This window comes from Diabrotica undecimpunctata, chromosome 8, assembly GCF_040954645.1.
Source record: "Diabrotica undecimpunctata isolate CICGRU chromosome 8, icDiaUnde3, whole genome shotgun sequence".
Lineage (NCBI taxonomy): Eukaryota > Metazoa > Arthropoda > Insecta > Coleoptera > Chrysomelidae > Diabrotica > Diabrotica undecimpunctata.
Genome location: NC_092810.1, coordinates 63,017,159 through 63,035,451, shown reverse-complemented (window position 1 = coordinate 63,035,451; position 18,293 = coordinate 63,017,159). Strand labels below are relative to the sequence as shown.

The 18,293-nt window shown below is 31.7% G+C and overlaps 1 protein-coding gene across 1 annotated transcript in view; it reads left to right on the top strand.

Annotated features, from left to right (window-relative positions):
- Positions 1–18,293, top strand: part of LOC140447629 (ATP-dependent translocase ABCB1-like) — a 127,022-nt gene that overhangs the window by 47,103 nt on the left and 61,626 nt on the right. The window contains exons 6-7 of the mRNA XM_072540386.1: positions 7,015–7,335; positions 9,441–9,665. Coding sequence (XP_072396487.1) covers positions 7,015–7,335; positions 9,441–9,665 — 546 coding nt within the window. The remainder of the gene's footprint in view (positions 1–7,014; positions 7,336–9,440; positions 9,666–18,293) is intronic.

Sequence of the window (18,293 nt, the reverse complement as noted above, 5' to 3'; positions counted from 1 at the left end):
CAAAAAAGTATCAACTTGTCTAATTATTCCTTTTTTGTGATTAAAAAAATTCGGAATGTAAGCAATAAATTTGTTAGAAATAATTATGTCGTGATTGACTAAACTATTTGCACAAGTGTAAGAATTAAAAATTACTTTCACTTTATTTCTACCGACGAGTTTAATATCGACAACATCTTTCTTAAAAAAGTTATTAATGAATAAATAATGACCTACTCGGACTGGTGATAAACGTTTAATATTTGGGTCGATGGACTCGACAAAAACAAAAAACGGGCCTTTATCAGAGGATTTATACCTATTATTTAAATCAAAACGGGCACTTACTGCCTCCATATTTTCACCTTTATCAGGGGGTGGCTTTTCGCCACCCGAAGAATCATCCATTTTTAAATATAAAGAACAATCCTACCTTGTTTTATTATTCCTTACTATTTAAAAAACTAAACTTTAACTGCTTAGAAATTGAAAACTAATTAGCACTTAATTGATGTGGACACTATCGATGCCAGCACACAACTCGCAAGGTGTTTTTGGTTAATCAAATTAGTACATCATATAACTTATTTTAAAATTCAACAAAAGTTTTTTTTTTTGTTAATTCAATTACAATAAAAATAATTGTGTTTTAGAATAGCTGACTTCATAAAAAAAAAGTAAAGGTGAAAAATTTTTCTAAATACACATCATTGTATTGTACCATGGACAATTTTTTCTCACTAAAGGAAGCTATTTTTCATTTAAAAACAACCTATGAGTAATAAATTTCAAGTAAATACGTTTATTGGTTTTAAAGTTATTGTTGTTATTAACTAAAAGAATTTAATTTTTTTAAATTTTAACACCGTGTATCTCGAAAAGTAAATAAGTTTGACCCCTCATTAACTATATCGTTTTGTTCAATTTTTCGAGAAGTATCTACAGTCAAACGTTGTAAGTGTCATTTGGAAACACCCTGTATGTATGAAATATTAGATATTTAATAGAAAATATTAGATACTTACAATTTTGCCACAGACTGAACAGTAGATTTTTCCCATATCCATAGACAGCTCTTTATAAGGTTTAATCCAAGTTAAAGCACTGGTTGTTTTAGGCATTATAAAATCACAATCTTCCTTTTTGTTACGCACAACGAGTGTTTACGCTTTGAATATCAAAACAAAAATGATTTACAAATCTGAGCATCAAATTAGAAATGTTTAGGTACCTAATTCAATAAACTGGGAGATTTTGGAAAATCCCTAAATTAGGAACAAAACTATTAGCCGTTTACCTGCTGTTAAGATACAATAAATTGTAGATAGATTTGGGGATTAGATCATAAAATGCAAATAGCGAACCCTTAGCGATTATCCAATAACTGAATGCCTCAGTGACCGAGACAGACTTTCTAAGAATGTTGAGGGCTACTTAAATTGATCTTCTTTGAAATTGTAAATGTTTTGTACCTGTAGAGATTACGTACTTAAATCATTTCTTGATTAAAATGACTACAAAATTTTATACAAGAATTGAAATAAATTGGTATGTTTAAAAATTTTCAAATACAGTATCAAAATCTGAACTTTTATGCACTTTATGCAAACTTTTATACAAATATGCCAAAATATGAAATATTTGCATAAAATATGCACAATATGCAAAATATGCAATATGCATATTTGCCGAAGTCTATATATATATATATATATATATATATATATATATATATATATATATATATATATATATATATATATATTCACGGGAGTATAGGTACAGGCTGGTCTCAGCTTGCGTAAAGGAGGGACTCTGAACTAAGTAGGGGTTCTTCATTATTCTGCATAAGACAGACTGGGCGGGGGAGTCCTCAATCCCGACACGGCGCGTCCCAACGACTGATAAGGAAGTTCCTGTAGATATGCAGGACAGGTACCAATAAGGCTTAGCCAAATAAGTACCAGTGGATCAACTGAGAACATGACACATGTCAGCAGCTGTGTCATTAGTGGCCCGTGGCTGAGGGATGCAATTCCTGACAGGTGCGGTACCACAAAGTCGCAGGCGGCAGTCAAGTTGATTTAACCGGCTGTGTTTTAATGCCAATATACCCCCTAAAACCGCCATGTCAGATTTTAAAACAAATAAAGATTTACCCCAGGTGAGTAGGATGCGTCCAAAATCTCACAATGATTTATCAGTTTGTCCCAAGTATTCTGAGGGGGCAAAAAGCTGACTATATGGAGACCCAAAAACCCCATAACTCTTTACGTTAGTACATGCAATGCCAGAAGTCTACTGTCTGACGAGAGATTCACAGAAATGGAAACGGAAATGAATAAAATTAAATGGGATGTCATAGGTATCAGCGAAGTTAAAAAGAGAGGTGAAACTATAAAAACACTGAAATCAGGGCATATATTTTATCAGACTGGCCCTGAAACTACATCAATTGGAGGCATCGGTTTCTTTGTCTATAGAAACCTCGCGAAAAAGATAATAAACATCCAAACTGTATCATCTAGAGTGGCATATTTTATTCTGAAGTTGAACAGTAGATATCAACTTAAAATTATCCAAGTATACGCTCCAACAACAGACCATACAGACAAAGAAATCGAAATATTTTATGACGATATATCTACTGCGCTTAATGACTCTCGTACTCAATTTACAATCTTATGTGGCGATTCGTAGCAAGGAGAAACGCTACTAGGATTCCTACTCCAGAATAATTTATTCAACATGAACAGCTTCTTTTACAAAAAGATGAAATCGAAATCGACTACATCATAAGTGACAAAAAACAAATCATTAAAGATGTAACACATGTAACAAGTTCACCACAAGCAGTGACCACAGAATGATACGAGCGAAAGTCCAAATCAACAGAAAAGAGAAAGAAACATAATAAATATAAATAAATCTCCTGGTATCTGGACACCCCTATTAGATATCAACCAATATCAGGGCCATATCAATAATAAGCAAATAAGCTATTACTGCATAAAACCTCCGAGAACGATCATAACGACTTGAATAATTGCATCATAAACGCCTTACAAGAAAGTCACCGAGTGCTCTGTCCTCGGTGCAAAATAAAATCAGATAGTAAAATAAGTCCATATACTGAAACGCTGCTAGATCAAAGAAGACAAATGAGAAGAGATAAGAACGCAGACAGCAAAACTGTTTTGAAGGCAATTAGGAGAAATTTAAGGAAATTTAAAACCGATAATATTAAACGTACTTTACAGCAAAATAACAGCCTAAAAGTTCTACGTAGAAAGCTAACGAATGGGAAATACGCAATTCATAAATTAAGAAACAAGCAAAATGAAATAATATTACGTAGAGACGAGTTAATACAGGTCGTCGAAGAGTTTTACGAGAAATTACATGGAAGTAGATGAGAAGATCAAACAGGAATATAAACAGCCATTTCAAAGAAGATCATGAATTAAGGTTCCGAACTAATGCCAGAAATAAAGATAGATGAGATTCGACAACCGATAAGAAAAATGAAAAATAACAAAGCCCCAGGAGAGGATAGAATTGTAATAGAAGCTATCGTAAATGGAAGAGATATGCTACTAAATCATTTAAGGAAACTGTTTAATCTATGTTTGCAGTAAAGAAAGGTAACCAAAGAATAAAACAATGCTGTAACCATCCTTTTGCATAAAAAAGGAGATACAATGGTCCTAGAAAATTATAGATCTATTAGCCTATTGAACCACATATACAAGCTCTTCACTAGGTTAGTGATATCAAGATTGGCGAAAAAATTAGATTTGTACCAACCGAGAAAGCAGGCAGTATTCCGATCAAATTATGGTACCAATGATCACCTCCTTACAGTAAAGACGCTCATTGAAAAATCTATAGAATACAATAAACCACACATCATACATATCAATAAACCCACACTTCATACATTTTCATAAAGCGTTCGACATGATCGAAATAGACAGCCTTATAGAAGCAATGAATGACAGCAGTATTGACCATAGGTATCGTGAACTTATTTACAATATCATGAATGTGTTGATGTGTGAGTCCATTTCAAAATGTAAAAGAAATAATAAATTAGACTTACTCACAATCAATTTAATTTAACTATCAGACGACCGGTTTCACTTTCTACAATATGCAAAGCATCTTCAGGTCACGATACAAAGTTAAATTAATGCTGAAAATAATAAACCCATATTAGGGTGTTGTCTAATAAAGGTAAAACAAAGATAGGTGATATAAATTATATAAATTACAGTAATTATGCCAATATTACATGTCTGTGGTTTTTAAAAACGAATAAAATGTTTAAGCAGACAAGGTAAGACCCACAAATTGGTAAAATAATCTATTAAACTGTAATGAAATAATAAATAAACAAATAAATAAAACATTACTTACATGCCGGTACTCTATTAATTGATGGTTGAAAGAACATGGTTCAAACTATCTTGTATTGTTGATTGGAGAACTCAAGTCAACTATTGTAATTGTTTAACAGTAAACGGGGAAGTTCTTGAGGAGACAGATTTTATCCAATGAAGTAGAGATAGGTAAATGTAATTGTTTGTTTGATGAAAGTAATGTTCTATACCATTAAGTTCTTTAAAGTTATTTATATTTATTCTGGAGATATATTTATGAAATGTGTGTTATTTATTGAGATTTTTATTTTTGTTTTGGAAGGTGACAGTTGTGAGACAATGAATAAGAATAGATGCACAAATTGTGTGGGTGTGCAATTATATCAGCTTGTAATTATCAAATTTCTTTGATAAAGTTATGTTACAATATGTGGCAAATTGTTGTAAAGTCCAATATATAAAGTTAAAAATTAAAATTGAGACACTTTAAGACACACAGAAAACACACAGAAAACACTTAAAAAACGGGGGGACAAAACAGACATTAAATTTAAAATCACTCCATAAAGCACTCCAAGTAAGAGATGTAGTTTTTTTTAAATCGTCCCTTTTTAAATTTAATGTCTGTTTTGTCCCCCCGTTTTTAAAGTGTTTTCTGTGTGTTTTCTGTGTGTCTTAAAGTGTCCGCTCCACCCGCCAATGAAAATCCTACTTTCAGAAATGTTCGCACCATTCAACGCGCCAATCTCCGCGCCAATCACCAAGCTAACTCCCACGTCAACGTTCACCCAAACCACGTCACCATCGACGGTATAAATGAACCGTACTCTGTTCCCAGTAGCAGTAATGCATTGGTTAGTGATCAGCGTAGTAGTTTCTAGGGGCTCGGGAGACTTAGACCTCGGAAGCCGTGAAGTCCGGAATTGTCTATTTATCTCTTAAATGAATGGTCTGAATTGTACAAAAATTCAATTTTACCATTTTTCTGATATCATTATTCACTTTGATTTTTTAAATACATTACTCTGTATATTGTATTATAATTGAAATCCTCACTTCAATATGAGTTCAACCATATGTAACACTTGGTATTTTAACTAGTCAGGAAGGTCCTAAATAAACTTCTCAGTGCCACATAGTTTTATTATTTTATCAAAGTAATTTAATTAATATAGAATTATGACATTAATTCGTAAAACTAACAATAGCTTGACGTTTATTAAAGTTTTTTAAAATAAAGAGTATAAATAACTAAAACTGACAGTTGTTTTATGTGTCTTTAAAAACTCCACAATAAAGATGGTTTTTAATGAAAAAGAGCGATTTGCTGTTTTAAGGATGGGGGGCTGCGGAGATAGAAAAAGATCTTATAGTGAAGTAGCCAACTTGTTCAACCATGCTTTCCCAAACAATTCTCCTGTCCATAAAGCAACGTCGGCCGGTACAAAAAATTGTTATAAATTACAATAAAACAAAATTTAATGGTGAGTTTCGTTGAAGATCTACATACATCCTGACGCCGAGCTGCACAAATCGATGATGTTGTTCTTTAGTCTTGCGTGTATTATATAAGAATTCATTAAAATCATACAGAATCCAGTTGTGTCAGGAATTAAATGAAGATGACTACGACCGTAGATTACAATTTAGTGATTTAATGATGAATAAAATTGTAACTGACGAGAACTTTGTTAACAAGATAATTTTTCCGACGAAACAATATATACAATGTGTGGGAATATAAATCGCCAAAATTTAAGATATTGGAGTAAGGTAAATCCACACCAGATACGTGAAAACCATACTCTAATACCACAAAACCTAAATGGATGGTCGCTTATAGTGGGAAGTCAGTTAATTGGGCCATTTTTTATAGAAGAAAATTTAACAAGCTATAATATTATAAAATGCTACTTAGAAATAAAAGTGTACCTGTCCTGAAAAACAAATTTGTAGCCAATTTTAATGAGATATGGTTTAAGCAAGACGTTCGGCGTTATTTAGATGAGTAATTTCCCGGACGACAATGATTGCTAAAAAGCTAACGACAGCAACGCCTATAGAAAGAAGAAGCAGAGGCCGACCACGAATTAGGTGGTTAGATGGAGTTGAGGCTGATTTAGGGATACTAGAAATCAGAAGATGGCAAAATGTTGCCTGAAACTGTACGGAATTGCGACGAATCTTAGAGCAGGCCAGGATCCACAGAGGATTGTTGAGTCAAAGATGATGATGATGATTTCCCGGACGACCTATTGGTAGATTAGATAGTATTGTCTGACCTCATTATTTTTATTGTGGTTGCTTGAAAACTATCATTATTGTATATATAGCAATGTAGTAAACTTTTAATTATTATGTTTAAATTTAGTTGTACATAGTTTGAATCAAAAAAATTATTGACACGATTAGGCGTTTCTGCGCTTTTGTTTTATCTTTTTAAGATGTTTCTAACTATATCCTGACTACAAAATCAAAAGATTGTATACGGTTGGACTGGTATTGAAGTAGAGATTTCAATAAAGGTACAATATACAGGGTATTGTATTTAAAAAACCAAAGTGACTAATGATATCAAAAACATAGTAAATCTGGTACATATACAATATTTTTTAAACATTATAAATATTAAAAATATCATAAATATTTTCAGATATCTACAAAATTTTCAGCGCAAGAAATGGAATCATACGGAGAAGCTGGTACGATCGCTGAAGAGGTTTTCACCGCAATCAAAACTGTTGTTGCTTTCGATGGACAAGAAAAAGAAATTGACAGATATAATAAACACTTAGTTGATGCCAAAAAGAATAACTTAAAACGAAGCTTTTTTAATGCTATAAGTAATGGATGCTTATGGTTTTTCGTATACGCGTGCTACGCTTTGTCGTTTTGGTATGGGGTAACATTAATACTAAATGATAGGCATCTGCCAGAAGACCAACAAGTTTATACACCAGCAAATATGGTATCTGTAAGTACTGATTTATTTTAAAATTGGATTTATATTATTTAAGATTATCATTACAATATAACTGGATAATAAAAGTGTTAAGAAATGTATTAAAACTAGATTAGAGATAGGTCCCAAATAATAACATTGAAGGAATTGCATTTCTTTAAACGTTCAAACACAAATACCGCTAGAGATTCCGCTATCCAGGTTCATAAGAAAGTGTTACAACAACTACCACTGAACGTATATGTGCAAGAATTTACTCTAAACAACTAAAAGTGTTAAAATTTGCAGCGCAAATTTACTGTTACCGGCTTACAACTGTCCATTATCGCTAGCTATTTATTATACATATCTTCTATTTCTTTATTTCGTCAAGAACTTTAATGATTTCATTGTACGGGTTAATTGGTAAAGAGTAACAAACATTGTTTAATTTTAAATCGACCTCATTCCAACCTTTTAAACCAACCTGATATAATAAAAAAAGCAAGAACGAAAAAGAATACCAAATGAGAGAAAAACAACAAAATAATCTACTATGCAGGCGACGCAATACTACTTTCTCAAAGTGAAGATAATTTACAACGTATGCTGCATCAATTTAATATAACCTCCAGAAAATTTAACATGTTAATTTCCCCAAAAAAAGACAAAATTTATGGTTATAACAGCAAATTTACTAAGATGTAAATTGGAGCCGCAGGATGCATAGATGAAACAATGTGGAGAAATAAATATATTATGGAAAAAATGAAAGACAGAATTTACAAAACAGTCATCAGACCAATAATGATGATATATGCGGTAGAAACACGACCTGGGCAGACAGAATAAAAAGGATGCTAAACATATCAGAAATAAATACCCTTAGAAAAGATCGATGGTAAGAGACTATAGAACAGAGCAAGAAGTACAGATATACAACGGAAATGCAAAGTAAAGAACCTCAAGGACTAGGTAAGAAAGAGTAGAATGAAACGTTCATATAAGTTAAATGATAACAAGACGGTTACCCAACATGAAGACGATTAGTGGAAAAACCACGAAAACGATGGAACGACAATTTACTGGATGCACATTGAAAAACAGACAGTTATGTATAGAAAAAAATAAAAAAATAAGAAGTATTTGGTCTGAGAAGACCAAAAACGTTGTGATAACAGTGTAATCAGTTTGGAATATGTAATTTTTTATTAAAATAATTTTTAAATATATACCATTTTATACTAGAAGTTTTCCACTTCAATCTATCCAATAATCCCTATTAAACCAAATTTAATAAGGAAGATACCAGTGTTAATACATTAAGAATTTTCTTTCTAGAACTGATAAACAACAATAAATATACACAGTTCTTAACAGTGACGCGTTAAAGACACAAGGTGGAGTTGGATATTATGTAACCACTGACTCCCTAACGAACTCTCTAAGTAGGTTTCTTGGTGTAGTATCCACACGTAGGTGATTTGTGATATACACTGGTAAACTACTTGCTATCACACGTGCTTTCAAATATGCTCAACAATATTCAAACACGAAATAGCCACACGCAATGATTCAGTTGATTCATATCCACTAACCATCCTCTCTTCCAAGATATTAAAGAATAGACTTATTATAGACTAAAGAAGCTTAATCTATCCACCTGGCAAATACACTAAAATAAAGTTACTTTAGCGCTGCATTAAATTAACAAATCCACAACCAAAATGTCAACACTGTAATATGACTCTCTGAATCAGACATTTACTTATTGAATGTCCTTTTTATGCTAAAATAAAAAGGTATCAGGTATCGGTATCAGTCCTATCTTCAAAGAGGTCCTAAACAGCACAAACCAAATCAACAAGATAATAAAATTCCTCGAGAAAACTCAACTGTTAAATAAAATATAAAGGTTAAATGTTTTTTTCTTCGCGTTAAATCTTACAAATGCTATTATATACCATGTAAACTGTAACTCGTACTAATGACCATAGATGTCATATGCACGTTAATTTAAATAAAAAAAAACAGACGGTAGCTGGCGGTAAAAATTTTAAAATATTAATAACTGCGTACTTGTAGTTATTCGCTTTGGATATTATTTAACTGTTTCTAAGTATCTTCATGAATTTTAGGTATTCTTTTCAACGCTAATAGCTACTTGGAATTTTGGATTAGGAGCTCCACTACTGGAGACTTTTGGAACAGCCAAAGGAGCAGCACAAAAAATATTTTCAGTATTAGATAGCAAACCCATTATAAGAAAATTTGCAAACAGTGGACTTGTAATAAATGACGCCGCTTTAGAAGTAACATTTGAAGGTGTGCATTTTAGTTATCCTTCAAGATCAGACGTAAAGGTAGGCTTAAAACTCAAACTAACTAACTCTAAAATGTTAAGTTTTATTGACTATAGTTTTATAGAAGTTATATTATAGATTATATATATATTATATATATTATAATTTAATTTTTCCATAAACTTCCATCTTGGCTCATTCATAATTAAACCATTTTTTTTTGTTACTCTACACATCCTTCTAAAAATTTTCATTTTTGCAAAATGGATTCGTCGTTCTTTTTGTTTAGTTACTCGACATTCTAGTATAACTGATAGTATGCCAGTCTTATAAAATTCACCTTTATGTTGCGTTTGAATCTTTCTATCACAGCATACTAATCGCCTCCTTACATTTCATCTATTCCGCTCTAAATATACTATATATTAACCAATTTCTCTGATACCGATCTAAGATACTAAAAACTGTTACTGTTCACTACCTAAAGTAACCATCTTATTTGAGTACTAAATCCATTTTCAAACAAACATTCTAGATACACTGCACTGTATATTTCCTATATTAATACATATCCCGTTGCAACGGGATATGTGTTAATATAGGAAATATAGCGTTGTCCTGTTTAAAAACTCTCCACTGTTCCAGTGTTTTTATTATAATTTCTTTTCAGTAGTTACCAGTAACACTACCTCATCATTATGCATTTAGCATCAAGAAATGCCACTTTAAAATTTCCCATTGCCTGATCCAACAATAATGAAAATAAATAAGCACCGACTAAGCACTGACGCAGTAGTTTTTGCAGATAGCTTAGATGGTTTGCAAAGAATAATGTCGCGCATACCAGATATAAGTTGAGAACACGGACTTGAACTCAATATGAAAAAAACAAATTACATGCTAGTCAGTAAGCGCTAAATACACGGCTTTTGGTTAACCAACAACCAATTGAGCGGGTGAACAGCTACACATACCTTTATACTAACATAAACAGCCAATAGGATCACTCTACTGACATAAGACAACGCATAGGAAAAGCAAGATCAGCGTTCGTAAAGATAAAGTATCTTTCTACAGTCTTCATGATTTACCACTTGGTACCAAAATCTCTATCAACAAATGCTATGTAAGTTCTACATTATTATATAGAGTAGAGGCCTGGAAACTTTCTAAAGCGTCTTTAAGAAAGCTCGAGGCCTTCGAGATGTGGTGTTACAGACGCATCTAAAGAATTTCGTGGGTGAATCGTGTGAGTAATGTTAAGATTCTAAGTGGAATAGGCAAGGAATGTGAGTTTATTAACAATTAAAGATCGCAAGAATAGAATATATTCGCCATGTTATGAGAAATGTTGCAACATATGGCTTGTTACAATTCATTATTTAGGACAGGGTATTTGGAAAGAGAGAATCAGGGAGAAGAAGAATATATTGGCTTAAAAATCTGAAAAATGGTTTAACATGTCTACAACCGTATTATTCCGAATAGCTGTAAGCAAAGTTAGCATAGCCATGCTGATGGTTAACATTCGGAAAGAATAGACGGCAGATAGAGGAAAAAAGAAGAAGAAGCACCGAGCCTCGATACGATCATTTCACTTAACCTGAAATTTATCAGGCTCTTCCGCACCTACAAGATAATTGAATGTCATATTATGAGCGTTTCATTTTTTATCCCTACATTTTATAATCAGCTGATTTATATATCTTTCTTTCATATTGTCTGGTATCAGTTTTTTTCGTTTGGCCACTGCCAGACCACAGTATTTTGATATGTATTTTCTAAGATTCTGTTAAGTATTTTAATTGCATTAGCTCTAATAATACTAGCCATATTCCCCTAAATTGTATAACGATTCCTTTTTTATAGTACAACTCTGAATACACTTTTTTTCTCATATTTCATCCACCATATTATGTTTTGTAGTAATGTTCAATATTGTGGTTTCTTCTTGCTTTTTACTTCGATAACCATAACAAGCAACTTAATCTGTTGCCCTGCATTTTTTACATTTGTATATTTACCGAAGTTTTTTCTTATATTTTTAATAATTGTATTAATAACTGTGATAATTAAAAGTATAATATACAGTACCCACCACGCTACTCAAGTGAAATTCACACTGAGAGTGCAGTAGCAGTACGGCTAAGATTGGGCAATGCTTTTCTTATGGAGAATAAACACACAGAGAAGCGACAGTCCTTTGAAGTTACGTGGCCAAGCCGCCAATGACAGCTAACAACCAGAAAATTAATAGTCAGTGGGCATATCACACAATATAAATTCTTAAGAGCGTAGGCGCAAAATTTCGGGCCAATGTTTTTTAAATGCATTCATTTTTTTCGAATTCTGAAAAAACTAATAAGTATTTTTGAAAAATTTAAACGCAGAATGAAAGACTACATTATTACTGAGGGCCGAAAGTCCCTGAAAACTTCTATAATGTTTATTTTAATAAGTTACAGGGGTGAAAAAAAAAAGAGAAAATTTAGTGTGATTTTTAATTTCAAATATCTCATTCAAAAAAACTTTTTGTTTATTCTAAGGGACTGTCGGCCCTTGGTAATAATGTAATCTTTCATTTTGTGTTTAAATTTTTCAGTTAGTTTTTTCAGGATTCGAAAAAAATGATTGTATTTAAAAAGCATTGGCCCAAAATTTTGCGCCTACGCTCTTAAGCGAAACAAAGAAATTACTAAAAATCTTAAAACTACAACAGAACAAGACTTCAAAATTGCAAAAACATGGTTGCAAATAAACAAACTTACATTAAATTATGAAAAAACTAAATAGGTACTCATCTACTTTTTGCTATATACAAAAGTTGTTTGCCAATTTTTAATTCGTTAAATATAAATAACAAAGATCATTGAAGGTACTGCGTCATGCGCCAATGTTTTTCTTCTATTTCCTTTTACAATAACATTATCTTCAAAATGCAGTTCACAAATCCTATAATTATTATAAAGTGAATCCATTTTGAATAACAAATCTTCTCATCTGCAAGCTTCTATCCACACTTTGGCACTACAAATTTTTAACAGAACAAATTTTAAACAAAGAACTTTTTCTGTATTTATAAATAATACTTTATTACATACAACTATAAGAGTATTAGTATATTCTAAGTATATTGTAAGTAATGAAATATTTAACTTTTGTCAATATCTAATCTTAATAAATTTACCGTTTTCTCCTGACTAAGTCACAAAATTGTCACTAAATATTGAGATATGCAACAAATAAAGTTTTAATATTTTTTATTTGTAATTCCCATTTAAAACTCCTAAATATTTTATGTTCTTCCATCCATATAATTTGATCTTTTTTATTTATATTTAACGAATTAAAAATTGACAGACAACTTCTGTATATAGCAAAAAGTAGATGAGTACCTATTTAGTTTTTTCATAATTTAATGTAAGTTTGTTTATTTGCAACCATGTTTTTGCAATTTTGAAGTCTTGTGCTCTTGTAATTTTAAGATTGTCCCAATTATCGGTCTAATTATGTTTCCAACAATTTTTAGTTTGAGCATTTTAGTAATTTCTTTGTTTCGTTTAAGAGCGTAGGCGCAAAATTTCGGGCCAATGCTTTTTAACATTTTTTTGGAATCATGAGAAAACTAACAAATATTTTTATAAAATTTAAACACAGAATGAAAGATTACATTATTACCGAGGGACAACAGTCCCTTTGATAAACAAAAAGTTTTTTTGAATGAGATATTTGAAATTAAAAATCACACTAAATTTTCTCTTTTTTTTTTCACCCCTGTAACTTATTAAAATAAACATTATAGAAGTTTTCGGGGACTTTTGGCCCTCAGTAATAATGTGGTCTTTCATTCTGCGTTTAAATTTTTCAAAAATACTTATTAGTTTTTTCAGGATTCGAAAAAAATGAATACATTTGGGTTCGGTTATTCTATGAATAAACTGCTGTCGATTGCTCACCCAAGAGCGTCGCACAGGACCGGCGTGGATTAAATGCATCTTGCGTTAGTACGAGTATAATATTATATAATATTATGTATACAGTAGAATAAAAAATCATTTTATTTTTAATTTTATTATTTTTTTTCTGTTTTGTACTTGAAGTAGCGATTCTTTTATACAAAGTTCGTATAGATTTTCGAAATTAGACAAACATTGTGAAAATATGTACAAATATGTAGTACTGTCAAAAACTTCATATCATATATTGTGTATAAGTCATTAACATAATTAGCCAAATATGGCCATAAACTTGTTTGTCCTAATTAGCATATAATAAACTCTAAGCATTTAATTTGTAATTACGGGTGGGCATACACATTAGTATTTAGTCAGATATTGAGCAAAGAGCATTAAGTCTAAATTTAAATCCAGTGAATCAATAAATGGTTGCGCTAAACTGATAGTGTTGAACGTTTTATGTTTTTTACAAAATTCGGAACAACTTAATGGGAGTGCTGCTGTAAGACGTACTTCGTTAATGACTGGTGTAAACGAAAGAAGCATTTACAGTATCAAAAAGAAAAAGAACAAAGTAAAACTTTGAAATCAGCAGAGTCAAACCAATTCTAGAATATTTACATATGACGAGAAGTTCTCTACAATGTTCATTATGATTTTTTTATAAAAAATTTGCCACTATACTTTAAGCCTATACATAACTTTATACAAGGTAATAACAATATTCCGCCCTTGTCTCTTTCTACTTTATACGGGTTTCTGTAAGAAATCGGATTTGTTTATAAGAAACGTGGCCGAAGAAGCATCATGGTGGAGCGATAGAATATTGCTCATTGGCGCCATAATTATTTGAGAACTATACGACGTTTGCGAAGAGACGATTGCAATAATGATGGAAACTATGACGATGAAATGGATACTACATATTTTAAGTCGTGGTTTAAAGAGACGTTAATACCAAATTTATCAAATAAAGGTTGCAGGAATGTCATTGTAATGGACAATGCAGCGTATCTTTCCCATAAGGAGAGATTCCCTATCAATTCCTGGAAAAAAGCTGCAATCAAGGAATGGCTAGTGGAAAGAGACATTTCTTTAGAGAAGTGCTATTTCCAATCAGAGCTCTTAGAAGCAGGGCGTACTTTTAAAGATCAATACGATAAGTATAATCTTGATGAATATAAAAACATAATGTTTCTATTTTAAGGCTTCCTCCGTATTATTGCGAATTAAATCCTATAGAAATGGTGTGGAACTATGTTAAGCGTTATGTAGCTACCCATAATACCAGTTTAAAAATCAAAGCGGTGCGCCAGTTAATCGACGACGACTTCGCATGCGTAACAAAGTAAAATTGGGGCAATTATGTCACTCATGTTGTTGAGAAAACGGAAACTGAGATGTGGACCACGGACAATCTTCAAGATGACGTAGACCAAATGCTTATACATTCAAATAAAGGGGAAAGTAGCGCAAGCGAATCCAACATCTCGAATGTATAGGGCGATCAGTATAATTAAATATCTGTGAGTACCCTCGATTATTCTATAACCAATAAAATGCATTCATCAGTCCAATCAGAGTATGAAATTTTCGGGTATTGGGCTGGGTGTACAGAAATCGAGTATTTGTTGGTATTTTCCCGTTGGAAAGCTTTTCAATAGCTTATGAAACGTTGAAATAGGAATATGCAAACCGTTTCGCTCTAAATAAAAACCGTTTCAATGTCACAACTGTCTAAAATGTGAAAATGGCCACTTTTTTAACGTCAATAACTAAAAAACGACTGAACTTAGATGTAGGATATGATACACGACATATATTAGGTACCTATCAAAATTTTACTTTCTATAGTTTTTCCATTAACATCGATGCAGTTCCCGGAGATCTCACCCTATATAGCTATCAAAAAATGTAATTTAAAATATATTTGTTAGTTTTATAAAATATACAATTTTAAAATAAAATTCTCGCTAAAAAGTTGTCCTTTTATTAAAATGCGTGCCTCTTATTTGACTACTTAAAGACAATTATTTGTAAATATATGTATTTTACAAGAAATATCTATCGTTTCTCTGTTTTATTCTAATTTGCATTATAAATTAAAATACAAAAAGGTAGTTTTACTCGTAATAGAGACCCATCGCAACCGTAAAGATCTTTGTACGGTTCTGTATGATGTATGTATGTCTGACCACTACTTGGACTTGTTTGTGCTGCCAGGCACATAGCGTGAAATCCCGCAAATCGCATACCTATCTTAACCGTACTGCTCTCTCAGTTTGAATTTCACTATAGACACATAGGAACGTAATTGTTAAGGTCGATTCAAACACATCAGTCCCGGCGCCGAACCGGTCCCGTCTGGTCACAGAACTATTCGTTCGTCTATTCGCACACACCAGAAATTCATCAGTCTTCGGCGACCAATCTTGAAAAGATGGAAAGTTTCTAGGATGAAGAATTAACAAATATTATTATTATTTCCTGCCAAATATTATTTTTAAAATTAATGTCCATGTATTTTGCATGCGACAAATCATATAAAACATTATATGTTCTCACACATTATATTAATTGTTCGTCAATAATTTTATTTTGTTCACTTGTACCGCTCGTCATGTTCCCGGCAAAACCAAAAAACTCGTCGCTGAGATTATAAAATCGGCCGGGCGATAGACGTGTCGAAACCTGACTGCTGGGAAACTGTTCGTCAACTGATGAATGTGAATGCCGGCGGCATATTTCTAATACGGGCTTTACACCAACAATAAATTCATGAAGAAATTCATGAAGTCGCTTCAAGGTCAAATTTGACGTGTGTAAAGCACAATTTGACATCCAATTTTGCCGTGAATAACTTCATGAATAAATTCGTGAAGAAATTGACGAAATAGAACATGTTCTATTTTTCACATTTATTGGACGTGAATTCAGTGTCACCAACCTGTGTAGATTTGGCGCGAAGTAGGGATAATAATTATTTTGCTTTTGATTATTGAACCAAATTGAACTTTGCATTTTTAAGTCGTGTCAAGTAATAGTTATGGAAAAGAGGTAAGTTTAATATTCTATAATAAAAGACAGAAAATAATATTATGTATTTTTTTTTAGGAAAAACATACAATTTCGAGACAGAAAACTCTAGTTTTATTAAAAAATTGTTTACTTTTCCCTTTCTTACATCTTTTTTTCAAATATTATTTATTTAATGCTTTGAGACTATATTATATTATATACATGATATTTTGGAAGATATTCCATTACAAATACGAAGAAACATGTTTTGCATGCATGATGGTGCTACACCACATTACACAAGAATTTGTAGAAGGTGGTTACATGAACATTTCCCTGATAGGTGGATAGGCCGGGGTGCGGGTGCACCGATTCATTGGCCTGCTCGTAGTTGTGATCTTAATCCAATGGACTTTACAGTATGGAGTTATTTGAAATCAAAAGTGTATAACACTCCAATTAATACAGTAAATGAGTTAAGAGACAAAATTGAACAAGTATTTACCGATTTACAAAACGATCCAGTAACATTAAATGGATTAATGCGTTCGCTAAATAAAAGAATTAGATTATGTATTCAACAAAATGGAGGACATTTTGAACAGTTGTTGTGAAATATTATTTTCGCCATTAATTAAATGTTAAGTATTAATTAAGTTTTCCATTAATTTGTAATATTATTGCTAACACAAGTGTCAATTCCAAAGCATACTTGATGAATATTAAGAAATGTAACGATTACAATAAAATACATGTATACCTTCGAGTTTAAATAAATCGAAAACGGTGATATCTATCTATCAAAGACTACCCTGTGGTAGTATCAAAACTACCCTGTATTAATATAGGATGTGGTAGGTGGTGACATGAAATTAATTATCCTAATGTCTTATAATCACTCCCAAAATATGAACTCCGTATTCAAAACCGTTTGGAAGATATTTGAAAAAATAAGAATTTCAATTCACCCCTTTAAAGGGTTGTATCTCCCTTATTATTCAGTTTTATAAAAAAGTGTACATAAAGAAGTACCCTTATTTTTGGATGTACTATGAGCTCTAGAAATTAATGTACATAATTCTGGACCACCTTGTATATAGTACCTAAATATTTGTTAATAAAAGATTATATAATTCTACCTTTTTCTTCACTCCTATCTTTTACTTGGTCTAGTCATTAGGTAAATGTTTTTATCATCTTGAAAGTTTAAAGTGCTATTGATTTCTGAAACAGGAAAGCATGGTTTTCTTTGAAATGCCAAGTATTACAAGATTGCAAAATGAAAAGTATGGAGATAGTAGCTAGGTTTTCATATTTGGTTCATGATTTCTCAAAAACAGCAACTTGCAAAAAAGAGTTATAAATCATTAATTATCCAAATAATATCAAGGATGTATCATGGAATTCTAAAAATTTACAATAAATGCTCTAAATACATCAAAGATTGATTTTAAATTCTGATACTCACTGGATATATTTTCTTTTTGAACCAGTATTGGATGGAACCGGTATGGATAATTCTGTATTATTGATAGGATTGTTAAATTAACTTTGCATCAAGTCCATTGATCTATTTTTTAGAACCAGATATGGATTATTCTATATTATTGATAAGATTTTAAATTCACATTCAGAAGTCGACTGAAACAATTCACTAAGACATCCTGAAATTTTGTATAATGAATTCCAGATATGTAACAAAATGTGTATGGAA